Source organism: Montipora capricornis, chromosome 14 (genome assembly GCF_036669925.1).
Source record: "Montipora capricornis isolate CH-2021 chromosome 14, ASM3666992v2, whole genome shotgun sequence".
In the NCBI taxonomy this organism is placed as follows: domain Eukaryota; kingdom Metazoa; phylum Cnidaria; class Anthozoa; order Scleractinia; family Acroporidae; genus Montipora; species Montipora capricornis.
In genome coordinates, this window is record NC_090896.1 from 28755702 (window position 1) to 28769564 (window position 13863).

The 13863-nt window shown below is 41.2% G+C and overlaps 1 protein-coding gene across 2 annotated transcripts in view; it reads left to right on the forward strand.

The window, feature by feature from the left end:
* The first annotated feature begins 6274 nt into the window (after positions 1-6274).
* The window catches only part of LOC138032927 (thioredoxin domain-containing protein 5-like), a 19755-nt gene continuing 12166 nt past the window's right edge, over positions 6275-13863 (forward strand). Inside the window, exons 1-7 of one of the 2 annotated variants that reach the window (XM_068880652.1) lie at positions 6275-6451; positions 6904-6997; positions 7248-7306; positions 11370-11472; positions 12568-12689; positions 12835-12919; positions 13826-13863. The exon at positions 13826-13863 is cut by the window's right edge and continues 49 nt beyond it. In XM_068880652.1, coding sequence (XP_068736753.1) covers positions 6306-6451; positions 6904-6997; positions 7248-7306; positions 11370-11472; positions 12568-12689; positions 12835-12919; positions 13826-13863 — 647 coding nt within the window. In that variant the 5' untranslated portion in view covers positions 6275-6305. The remainder of the gene's footprint in view (positions 6452-6903; positions 6998-7247; positions 7307-11369; positions 11473-12567; positions 12690-12834; positions 12920-13825) is intronic. The other variant, XM_068880653.1, reaches the window with a different exon arrangement.

The window sequence follows — 13863 nt, forward strand, 5'->3', positions numbered from 1 at the left end:
AAAACTTTGCTGTGATCGAAAATTATTAATTGACGAGATGCCAACACACTATACGTCATTGTTAATTTAATGGTATATAACGAATTGTAATCACACAAGTTAATGGACTTAGTCCAACGGCGCGTAAGCGACTGGATCTAGGGAGGTTTTAATGAGGTACAAGATATGTAGGTATACGATGGCTTTTTTTAAATAGATATATTTATTTATCAGGTTTGTGCCAATCAGGGTCAGAAAAATGTCTATTTTCAAATCGGGTTTAATTTGCGGGAAAGTAAACAATATATGACTAAATAAGCCCGATTTACACTAAAGAATTTTTTTGGCACGGCTCGGGTGAAATTGGCACGGGTCCCAAAAAAAAGGTTCGGCTCGGATAAAATTTGCAGTGTAAACAACCTGTCAGTAGCAAATTTCATCCGTGCCGAACCAAAATTCTTACCCGTGCTGGGACCTTCGGCGAGGTAGTCCGAGCACGGGTAAAATTGGTACGGGTGCTGAAAAAATAGGCACGGTTCGGATAGAACAAGTAGTGTAAACACTTTAAAGGGCTAAATTTGAGCCTTAATTCATATAGGCTAGCAGTTTTTTTGCGTATATTTCAAGATGGCTGCTCATTCTCCACCAAAATCACGCGGACGTTCTTGATTATAATTGAACTACGCACGTCTACAAGAGAACTCACCCGGGCCCAAAAATTTTGGCACGGCATATTTGGTACGGTAAAAACAAAGTTTGCCGAGCTCTTTTTAGGCACCCGTGCCAATTTCACACGAGCCGTGCCGAAAATTTTCTGTAGTGTAAACCGGGCTTAAATCGACTCACTCAATGATTAAGATTAGAATTTTGATGTAGCATGCGCATTTAAATAATATGGAAATACCTGGAACAAAACGTTTTATTCCCAAAGGGTTTGAATTGGGTACACCATTGAGTTAGCCGATTATACTAGGCCTATTTATTTCGTGGGCTCAAAGCAGCATACATCCATATTACAAAATGGAAGTTACACTCCTGAACTGTAATAAAAAATCAGTGAATTCAACATCGTGGAGGAAGGATCACACCTAAAACTTAATTTGGCAAGGATTTTGTTCCACTAGCAAGAACATTGATTATTGACCATTAGTAGGTCATGTCCGAGTCACTTTGGCCGGGGGAACTGTTGGTTAGAGCCACCTTTTTCTCTAGTGTGAAGTCTCCACTACGAGACAAACAGACTGAACTTAAAAAACATTTGTTACATCTCCATATCATTGAATCAAGCAACAAAAAATTGGTGTACTGTAGAATACGACTCGTTGAATTGGCCAATTGAATCGCCCGTACTCATGATCTGAGACGGAGATATGATTTAAGACTTTGAATAAGACATCCAAGTGAACGCATTGCATGGAGCACTAGACATGATCGTTTTTCGTTGTTGTTGATGAGGGAACTATTACATTGGAAAGTCCTCTGGTATTCGAATTGCATTGCCCAAGACAAAAGGTAAATGACTGCTAAGATCACATTTAGGAGGTCGAAATGCACTTTATAACTGTTAAATTGCCGTTTTGGAGATCGATCGTATAGCTGGGACCATTTGCATCAGAACGTACGGAAATCAAATTTCCAACTTTCATTCGCTTAGAGCTAAACCTAATCTTTTAACTGACAACAAGACGTGTTCAAAAACCCCTCAGTCCAACAACACGAGGAAAGAGATTGACAAGTCCATTTGGCTGTGGACATAACTTTGTTTCAACCATTTAAACTGTACAGTTGCCGGAACGACAAAACATACATTTGCTAGCCGAGAATACATGTGTTCCTTTATAGGCTAATGAATTCATACAGGACTGTGAGCAAGCTTCAAGTTTTTGAGACAAAACAAAATAACAAAAAGTGGTAGAAATTGTTTCAAGCCGGGTGTTTGAAAACTCAATGAAACACTTTTGACTGTTGTCATTATGGTAGCCAATCTGCGCTCACGTTGCCATTGGCGACGATTACATTGACGGACAATAAAATGATCAACGTAATTCTTCTCCTCGAGAATCTCTATGAATAAGGCAATGACCAGTCAGGATGTTCTTTTCTCGACGAAATTATATGTTTCATATCTTTGTTTACAAGATATCTAAACAATGGTGTTTCCACATGATAGTTCATTACACCGCCCTTTTGAAGAGAGGCGTTTCCTTCTTACTGTGCATTCGGCAGTCTAGATATTGATATCAAGGAAAGGTTCGTTTATACAAACGTTGGCCGTGTAGCACTTATATTTTAAACAGAGTTAACTGGAGAGAGTGTAGTGTAACGTAAAGTGCTAGATTTCTATCCCATATGAACCATGTGAGCGTTAGCCCTACTATAAATGGAACTGAGCCCACACAAGGACAGAGAAAAACTCTGAGCAGGGTGGGATTTGAACCCACGACCTTCGGGTTAGATCTCCGCCGCTCTTACGCTCTTTACGTTACACTACACTCTCTCCAGTTAACTCTGTTTAAAATATAAGTGCTACACGGCCAACGTTTGTATAAACGAACCTTTCCTTGTACTTTGTACATGTTCATTGCCGTGACTTTAACATCTTCAGTTCCCACGGCCTGCTCCCGTCTGACCTTGTAGCTTAGTCGGTATGAACTGCGGATGTGAAGTCCTGAATTTTTCAGGCTTCTTTTCGCAATTGCAGAAATGGCGTTCATAACTGCGAGGATCATAGCTTTGCTTGATTTCATATCCGCAGTTCATATATGATCCATTTCATATATCATTTCATCGTTGAACAATTTTATTACCTACAGTAGCTTTTGACCTTCTGGAAATTTTTGAAATCGCGAAAAGAAATAGGGACGTTTGCCTAAGCAAAATGTTTGCAGCCCGGAGAAGGGACTCGCATATTAAAGGGCCTGGGGCCCGTTTCTCAAAAGTCCCGAAACTTTCGGGTGTCACAATTCCCTTTGTATCTCAAGAATGAAGAGAGTTTAATACCTCAAACTTCACAGTTATTTTTCTTTTTGTTGCCTTGAAAACAGATTAAGAGATCGGCTTTCCAAAACAAGCGGTTGGCAATTTCACAAATGGCTTTTCCGGCCCGAAAAGTTTTCGGGACGTTCGAGAAACGGGCCCCTGGAATGCTCGTCGTCTCGCTAGCGTAGGGGTGTAAATTTCGGATTTTGGTCTCACTTAGGGTGTTCATGGCAAAACGCCATCATATGTAGCCCATATGTAGCCGTCAAGGTCGTGTTCAGGATTGCACGAGAAGAAATTCAAAAATGACTATTTAACGTGTTTTAAATATGGTCTCAATAAGGGGTCAAAAAAAGCCTGGGCCACGCCCAGATTGGTCTCCCTTAGGAGTTTAATTCAAAAAATTCGATAAGCATATATGCATATGCAAAGTCCCTTCTCTCCGGGATTTGCAGTCTTTTTATTTAAAATGCACACAAATTAAGAGATCAGACAACTTTTACTTCCTCACTTTCTAGCTTCTTAGGCCCGGTTCAGACGCCGTACTTTACACGATCTGAATCAATTCAGAACAACCGGTCTAATTCGCAATTTTCCCGCCTGGCTTAGGCGGGAATTACGGCTGTGAAACGTGAAGTGGCTTTGATCTAGACGCTGTACTTCACATGAGCCCAATCAAATGCAGAAATTATTACAACTTTGCAAGTTTCTTCAATCATAGTATGCTTCTGTGAATTAATTTCGGTGCTATTAAGTCCGGCATCTGAAGCAGTTCAGCCGGGATTAATTAATTTGGGTCCGGTCAGTGTAAAATGCGGACTGCAGACCGGCTTTTGCTAAAAGCAGGTCCGCAGACCAGCGGCCCACGGCCCACGGCCCAGGGGCCCGAAGGCCCAGCGGTCCACGGCCCGCGGCCCGCGACGGCCCGGCGGCCCGGTGGCCCGTATTGCCCATTGCACGTGACGGACATTTGCGAAGAAATACACTGGTAAGCCTAGAGTCGGTCGCCCGACTAATAATAAAAACAGAAAAGATTAATAAAGCATCAGCTTTATTAACAGACTATCATTGTAAAATAAAAGAGACCTTCTTCATTCGAGAACTTGAGCCACCTTTCAACGTCAACGTCGGAAGTGAAAAGCTGATGCTTTATTAATCTTTTCTGTTTTTTATTATTATTATATTTTACTGTTAAGTATTTGCTTAATCTAGGTTCCAGTCCCCTCATCCACTTTGTTATATATAAATAGCTATTTAAATTTCAACGGTTACTTTTGAAAATGTATGTAGAGCACATACGAAACGTCAAGTCATAATCAAAATGGACAAGTTCAATATGTTTGTGTCTTATTTTTGTTGTCATTCTCTGTTGTTTTCGTCAGTTTACAACAACAAACAAAACAAGGATTCAAATGATTAAAATGGTAAACAAATTCAAACTCACCGTTGTCCATTTTGCACGCCCAAACCCGATGCAGATCTGTGCAGGCGCGTGGATTTACCGCTGGACAGAAACAATGTGGAAAATGAGGACTGGGCTACCGGGCCGCCGGGCCGCCGGGCCGTCGCGGGCCGTGGGCCGCGGGACGCTGGGCGTTCGGGCCGCCGGGCCGCTGGGCCGTGGCGGGCCGTAGGCCGCGGGCCGCTGGGCCGCGGCCTGCTTTTAGCAAAACCCCTGCAGACCAGGGGTAAAATGCAGACTGAGGTTATAATGTAACTGTTGAAAAAGCCCAAACCCCTTAGAAATGCTAACCTTAGGCCTTATTAGGCCTAAAACAATATTAGGCTTAACTGTTAGCATTTCTAAAGGGTTTGGGTTTTTCAACAGTTACATTATAACCTCAGTCTGCATTTTACCCCTGGTCTGCAGTCTGCATTTTACACTGACCGGACCCACTGTTAATTAATCCCGGCTGAACTGATTCAGACGCCGAACTTAATAGCGCCTTAATAGCACAGGGTCTGCAGTCTGCATTTTACACTGACCGATTTGGATTAATCTAAATTCGAATTCGATTCGGCTCATGTAAAGTACGGCGTCTTAACCGGGCTCTAGAAGTTCTAAGAAATCGCCCGTTTCATTGCATTATTTTGCTTGGGTCCGGTCCCTCTGTGACAAAATATCACAAAATCAACATGTAAAACGTTAAAGTAAGGAACTTTCAATTTGTTTGGTTCTAGGCCCTAGCAAGAATCCATCACCCGAGAGTTAGATTTACCCAAATTGTCCTAGTCCTCATCAGCGTCAGAAAAGTGTCTATTTTTGAACAAAGTTTTGCGGGAAAATAAACAACAGACCAAACCGGCTAACTCAATGTTGTGTCCAATTCAAACCCTTTGGGAATAAAACGTTTTGTTCCAGGAATTTCCATATCATTTAAATGTGAATGCTGTGTTAAAATTCCAATACAATACACAAAGAATCCTAACCCCGGAGATTTGAATTGGGTACAATATTGAGTTAGTCGATTTGGTCTATTGTACATTTTCCCGCAAAACTTCGTTTCAAAATTGACACTTTTCTAACGCTAAATGGGACATTCTTACCTTTGGGTAATGGAATCTTGGCCCTAGCAATTGTCACACACTATACGCCCAGATTGAAAAAGAGGCCCTCGTCACTACCTGGGCTTGCGAGAGATTGGCAGATTACCTTATCGGAAAGCGGTTCCAGGTAGAAACCGATCACAAGCGTCTGGTTCCAATCCTTGGTTCAAAGAACTTGGAAGAAAATGTCACCACGGATCCAACGACTCCGCCCTATGCGTTTGTTAAGATTCGACTTCACAGAGTCCCACGTTCCCGGATAGAGCCTGATTACTGCTGATGCGCTATCATTAGCACCTGTAGAGCAGCGGGATGGGCGGTCCAGTACTGAAGAGGAGATTGATTTATACGTTCAACATGTATTTGCCTCCCTCCCAGTCTCAAACACACAGCTCGAGCGAATAAAAGAAAAACAAGAAGAGGACGAAGTCTGTCAAAAACTGAAGCAATACTGCAGTGAAGGCTGGCCACACCGAACCAGAGTACCAGACGCTCTTAAACCCCTATTGGCAAATCCAGGATGAACTTTCGGTTAGCAGCTTGGCCCCAGGCAATGAGACCATAGGAAATTTAGGGTTCAATTAAAGAGCGGTAGATGTTAAGCAGGGTAGCAAGTGGGACAAGGTGTCTCAATCTTGCGATCATACAAATTCCTTTACTAACTTTTGATGAGTAACGCCATCCAACGTTTAAGCAACTCGCCCCAGGTCGCCCCAGGTCGCTCTGTGCTTTGTCTAAGTCTTGAGTGGTCTGCGGTTTCCTACCGAAACAAAACATGTCCTTCTGGAATTGCAGAAATTATGGCTGCAAAGGAAATCCTTATTTTCTTTCTCTCCACCGTTATTTCTCCAAGCCTAAGCGACAACGTGCTTTCACTTACAGATGTAGACTTCGAAGACAGAGTGTTTGGTTCTTCCTCGCATTTTGTTATGTTTTACGGACCTTGGTGAGCTATTAAGCCTGAAATATTATATAAGCTATAAGCTACGTGCGATAATACAACTTTTGTGCATGTACACTGTAGTAATTAACTGTATTTTGCTCTTCAGTTTTAAACTGATAATTCCACAATTACTGTGGAACAAATTTCCACGAGGAGGGAAAAGATGAGAAAATATTAAGCCTGCTTGCAAGAGTTAAGTGAGGTAGCCAGCGCCTGGCCAGTGGAGGTCGCAAAAAGTTCGCACGTCGGTAGTAGAAAGAATCTCCTAAATGGACAGCTACGTTGTACTGGTCACAAGGCAACATGAATAACTACCGACAGCGGTCATTGTAGAATTTCATTAGTACTGAAACTGTTAAATGGTAAAGAAGTAATGTTCTGAGCTTTGAGATTTAAATTTAGCTTGCATATTAGCAGGTGTCAGCTTATGCAATAATGTGATTTGATGCCAACAGGTGCGAGCACTGCCAGAATTTCATGCCAACCTGGAGTCTCTTAGCTGAGCACTACAGCAAAATTCCTCAAAGTGAACATGTAGCAATAGCCAAGGTACTGACAAACCAAGTTCAGTTCTTGACGATATGGATGTCTTGACCCAAAAGCCTTTCTTTCGCCAATTTTTAGGGCAGTTTGAAGTGGGAAAATATGTTGTGGTAAAGTTGTGTTATGTATGACAAAGTGAACTTTATGAAATAAATGTATTTATATTCTGGGGTGAAAATTTTCCCAGACAAGTCCTGTAATGTTTGTACTGTTTGTTGAGGGAAGTTTCCTCTCATCTGTTTTTTTTTCTACACAGGTTGATTGCACGAAAGAGACACCACTCTGTGCAAAACAAAACATCCGTGCATACCCAACGTGAGTGTGTATATCCAGGGTACTCTTGTTTTCCCCTGTCCTAAAAAACTAACCTACGATCGGCGGGTGACCCGAAATCACTGACCCCCGGCCCATGGACCCATCAACGGACTGGGTCCACGGACTGCCTGACGGACCGGTCTACGGACTACCCTTACGGACCCCCTATAGGGTCCACCCTAAAACAACATAGAAATGAAAATAAAAAACTAAAGGTTTGACTTACCAGTTGTCTGTATAGACCACTCGTGTCACTCGTATCGGCGAAATCTAAACCGTAACGCTCCGCAACTTCAACAGACTAAGGCTCAGGCTCGGGTACAAAGTCTATTAATCACATATTGCCCTTTCCTTCGCTGTGGACCGGAATCCTTCGAAAAAGATTGATAATAAGTAAGTCTATTTGCATTTTCTTTCTTTAATATTTCCCTCTTCCATTTTGTTGAAATGTTCGGATCATTCTCCCGCGGGTTTGTGAACTCGCCCCAGTCTTCATGATCTCTCTGTCCTGAACAAAATGGCGGAAGAACTTTTTTTAAAATGTATTTTTATTCCACACACACACAACAAACAAATGGCGGAAAAACTTAGTTTGAAGCACTCCGGTCAACAGCGAAGGAAAAGGCAACACCTGAGCCTTTATAATTATCTGCTTTGCGGAGCGTAATGGCTGAGATCTCACCTGCAAGAGTGGTCTATCCGGACAACCGGTATAAACAAATTTTCAGTTGTTATTTATTTTAATTCTGTGTTTTTTGGGGTGGTCCATAGATTGGGTCCGTAGAGATAGGCTGTGGACCGGTCCGTAAAGTCAGTCCATGGACCCGGTCCGTGGGGGGGGTCCATGGACCGGGGGTCAGTGTTTTCGGGTTACCCGTACTGGGCTGCCATGCGAGTTCGACTCCGGCCGAACCAACACTCAGCGTCTTTAAATAACTTAGGAGAAAGTGCTGCATTTGTAATTTCACCTGCAAATGGTTAGACTTTCAAGTCTTCTCGGATAAGGACTGTAAATCGTAAGCCCTGTCTCAGAAATATCTTCCATGTTCATTAGTTCCCTATGGGATGTAAAGAACCCACATACTATTCGAGAAGAGTAGGGGATGAAGTTCCCGGTGTTGTGGCTGTCCTCTGTGTGTATATGGGTGGGTGGGTATAGCAGGTCCACATCAGCTGAATAGCTGCCAAAACTTCAACCTGCTCAATCAAATAAATAACAAACAATCTATATGATTTAATTTGAATTCTGTCTAGTGTTGTAGTGCCCCAGTACTACTGTAAATACAGTTCACTCTTGAATAATTAACAATATTATTATTATCCCATGAGCTACAACAAGTTGCAAAAATAGTGGAGACACTTCACCTTCTTCTTAATTTCCCTATTATCTCTCACACTGCAGCCCCCCTCCCCCCTTATCAGTGTTGCCTGCAAGACAAAAAATGTTGGGAACTTAAGCAGTCAACATTGAAAGGGGGATCGGGTAGAGTAAGTGGGAAAGGTTTAAATTCTACATGTAGATACGGCAGGCATTGGTAGCCAGAAAAGATGTTTTTTAATGAAAGTGTCTCAACAATTTTGCAATTTTGGTTGTCACTGTATTGTTGTACGGTCACTTTGTTTATTGAAACGGGAGGGCGTCTATCGTTTGCGTTTAATATGGTGTTTCCAAAAAAAGGGTTTAATTCTCTGATCTGCTGTGAATAGAAAATGGCCAGCAATAAACTGTATTTTGGCGGGGTTTTGGTATGACATAATTCGAAGCCATTTCAGTGCTTTTTGTGAGTCAAGTCGAAAATACACATAATTTGGTACACAAAAAGGTGTGATTTCCATCCTTTCGGTTTTTAAAGTATGCTAGAAATATCCTGGAACCGATTTCAAAATAATTTGCCTTAAACACCTAAATTTCGGTCGACACATGACATCTAAAGCACGCGCAACATGTACGAAATTAGCTGTTGTTTATGAATGAGAAACAGACCTCTCCTTTACCTCTCCTTTAGCTGCGATCGCATGCCATGTAAAGGGAACATCCACTTTCCGAAAAATCAATTCTTAGCAAACATTGTTATACAAAGAGACATTTTCATAGAGGCCCATTTGTAACATTACTTATTGCTTTCGGGCTAGTCTGCTTCCAGAGAAGGGATTGGTAACGCTTACCGGGTACTAGCAAGTCTTCTAAGTGACGTGTCAGGTACAGGCTAATTCCATGTTCTTTGGAATGACTGACTGAGCACAATGATCAAAAGAAAGCACCCGATTGTGCTAAATCCTTTGCAAGATTTGCTTTACAATGAGATACAAAAGTGAACAAATTTGTACCGGTTACACATTATGACATTTGTATGAAACGGTCTACACGGACTACCACAACTTTTCACTGAGAAAATAATATGATATCGTATTTCTTGATGTTGCGATGGTAGACCGTGCTTGGATGGTAAACCGTTGGTAAATGGAATAGATGATATTTACAGGATTTCTAACTGTGTGAGCTTTATTACGAATCACCTGGTGAGGTATTGGATTGATTAGAAAAGAAATTACTAGTTGAATTGTGCTGTTTCCTCGAAGATACGATTTTCAACTGTAACGCCCCCATCCCGGTTGACGTCATCAAGAAACACAATAAATGGTATTGTGTTACATAATACGAGCCTATGTGTAACTTTCGGAGCATCAGATCTGCATTGCAAAATACTTTGCTCGCTTTAGTATTTGGTACGGAGTCCTCTGTTAGCGATGATAAGTCCAAACACTCGAAAATCGATGCTACTGTATGTCAATAATTAATATCCTTTCGTGTTTGGTACAATGTGCTTTGCAGTTCGCGTGCAAACTTCTTAAATGTTTCAGAGCTTATACGATATATTTAATATTGTTTCTTTAGTTCCTGCTTTTCTACGTTGAAATGTTTCCCTATAGGACTGGCAAAGTTATTGCAATCAATCAGACAACAAGTTGCAAAAATAGTGGAGTCACTTCACCTTCTTGGGGCATTATTAATTTCCCTATTATCTCTCACACTGCAGCCCCCCTCCCCCCTTATCAGTATTGCTAGCAAGACAAAAAATTGTTGGGAACTAAAGCAGTGAACATTGAAACGGGGAGAGGGGAGAGGAAGTGGGAAAGGTTTAAATTCTAGATATGGTGTGCATTGGAAGCCAGAAAAGATGTTTTTAATGAAAGTGTCTCAACAATTTTGCAACTTTTTGTAGCATTGGATACAAGATGACAAATAGCCAACGAGGCACGTAGCACCAAGTTGGCTATTACCAATCTCATATTCAACAAGGGCGAATTAAATTCTCAACCTTGGGTTTTGCTAAATTTTATTTAAGTATAAGAAAACAACCGGAAAGTGACATGACTTGCGGGTGCCAAAAATTTGATGCTGAGCGACATTTGCTGCATTCATTTGGACCATATAAGGTCAAACGCAGGTATAATGGCTGGTAACGGAGATCCTTGAACAAATTAGAAAGCTAGAATTGCATTATCTGAGATTGAGAATTTAATAATGTTTGCCCAGGTGCCTTGCTAAAATGGGAGGTGGGTGCTTAGTATCTAGGGAATGGGCCATGGCTGGCAAATCCCCACAACCCAGATATAAGCCTCCATTCCAGGCACCCATTACACTGATGGACTCAGTGGAAGGAAAAATAGAGGGCAGGGTGGGGTGGATGAAAGCTCAAAAACTAATGATGAAAACAGCTCCAAATGCCTGAGAAAAGTTCATAAAAAGCTGGCTAATGAATTTGATTTCAACGATCCATGCAATCCTGCACTTATTAGTCTGACTGCTGACAGCTTGACCGAAAGACCGCCCAAGAGAAACGATGACTGCTATAAGCGATGACCAGTAAAACAAGGAACGCTAGAAAGATTACCTCTATGCTGAGGGTGGTTAACTTAGTTAAATTAGCGTTTATTAAAATGGTGAATTAAGTCTGTTATTTTTTTACTGTTGTTACAATAATTATTGTTGTTTTGTTCTTAAAAAGAAGAGATGACAAGTTTTTCAAAAAGCAGGTGTGCTTTTCTTTCTTTTATCAAGGTTAAAATTGTATTTTAATCATGGTGAAATCAAGAGATACAATGGAAAAAGAAGAATGAATGACCTCAAAGCTTTTGTCAACAAATTTCTGGCAACATCTGAAGTAAGATTTAGAACTTTTGTGTTACTAGTGATTATTTTTATTACCTGAAGCAGTGTTTTTCACGGCACATGAAGGTTGGCATCATGAAAATGTTTGGATTATCGAATTGCTCTTTTGATGGGATTACCTGCATTACCACAAGTTGATGTTGCCATTGGTCGAGAACAAGTGAATAGTGTACAATCATCTCCATCGTCATCATTATTGTCATAGTCATCATCATCGTCATCAGCACCACCATCAAGGCATATCACTACCCTGGTCCCAGAGGTTTTTATTGAGCTGCGAGAGAGCCTCGAAGCGGTGAAGACGAGTCCCAAAGCGGCAAGAAGAGAGATACCTTGGACTTGAATCTCACTTACGCCAGCTGTCAAACACATCAAATTGATAATTACAAAAGGGCCCGGGGGCAACTTACCAATCACGCATCCCCTCGGTATTACCAGTCAAATGAACCAATCATATTTATATGCGTGTTTGTCCAAAATATCAACCAATCCGAGCCTGAGGGTCACATTCTGACCCTGGCATCTGCATGAAAGGTGAGATTCAAGTCCAAGGTAACCAGAGGTTTTTCTCTTCTCACCGCTTTGCGTCTCGACTTTGCCTCTTCGCGGCTCTTTCACGGCTCTAGAAAAACCTCTGGGACCAGGGTAGCATATCACTTGCCTAAAGGAAAACACCAGTTCCTGTCTGTTGACCAAAGTCAAGTCCTGTTGTTAAAACCTAGATGGATGACCATCTAGGATTACCCCCCTTATCAGGTTGTTAAAGTGGTCACTAATCACACTTCCAGCTTCTTCATTTATTTGTGAGCAGAGTTTCAGTTCATCTCAACCGAATGCCCAGGTCTCTCTCTGGGTAATGAAAATTGACTCAGCTAATTATGCCTGGCTGAGTTCCTGTGCTTTAGGAATCACACATGGATTTAATGAAACATGGCCATGTGTCATTATTGTGCTCCCAAGTTGTCTCTCTACCTAAACCCCATGGCCAGCCCTCCATCGTAAAGCAGCCATTGAAAGTGGTTAGCTGCTTGTTACCTTTAACCTGTTTATTAGTTTTACCAAATACTAGGTTAGAGTTTCGTTTTAGGAAAAAGAAAAGGACGTAACGGAGACAAATGAACCAGATAATGGCCTTTACACGCTGACAGCAGATAACTTTGACCGACATGTGGAAATGGGACTTCATTTTATAAAGTTCTATGCCCCTTGGTAAGTCAGGTGTTTTTTTCAATAGGATAGTCCATATAGCTATTAATCTGCCTGTAATACAGTACTTGGACAAAACTGTAAAATAGTGGCATACCCTGTATGCAATGAAAAAATATTTACAGGTAACTTGTATGTTTCATGACAGGTGTAGCCATTGCCGCAAACTGGCACCCACGTGGAAGGAATTGGCTGAGTTTCATAAGGACAATATGGATATCACAATTGCTAAGGTACATGCCCTTGTCTCAGCCATGTTAAGAAGACTCATTGAACTGTCTGTACAATTTGTTTCTTCCTTTATTGCGTGCATGCTTAGTACACAATTGTGCATGTACTTGGCCTTCTCCAGTCATGTTTTGATCAAGTGACCTGGTTTTGATAAGCTGGTGTTAACTTGTATTCCTTTGACCCTGATGCTAAACAATTTAGAAGTTGATGTAATATTATCAAATATGGCTGGTTTGCCTTTTGGTGTATAGTGGAATAGATTGTTTGCATGTGACTGTATTTCTGAGCCCTCCACTTTTATACCTGAAAGTTGTTTATGTTGTTTGGATTTTACTCACCTAAACTGCTTTTTGACACATCTGAATAATACACACAATGCTGGTTTTTTCTGTTGTTGATGAATATAAAGGTAAAGGTAATTAAAAGTAAAGCGACCATATTTAAAGTGGATAGCAGTAATTAATTCAACTGACAAACCTGAGGTCGATGAACTTTCGCACATTTTACTCACCCCTCTCCATCAGTACTAAGCTACACAGAAAGGAGAGAATTCGAAACAAGGATGTGATATCTGAGGACATCAAACTCGGGATCTGTTGCACTAAGGCCGAACACTAACCGGCTGTGCCATCCTTGCTCCTAAATGTGAATCAACGAACTCAAATTTAGTTGAAGGGATGTATTTCTTTTGATGGCAACTCGGGAAGGCTAAAAGACCACACTTGTTTTAAGACAACATTGGATGTAAATGGTTGGTTTTTAACAAAGTGAGAGCTTAAAGAACTAAGGGGCACTTGACGGTTTCTATATGTTTCACATTTTTTCAGGATAACAAAGGATCAAAAGCTATTTATGATTATTTCACTGCATTACTTGACATCATTATCAATATCTGTATTTCTCTTCAGATTGATTGCACAACAGAAGGTAAAACGTGTGCAGAAAA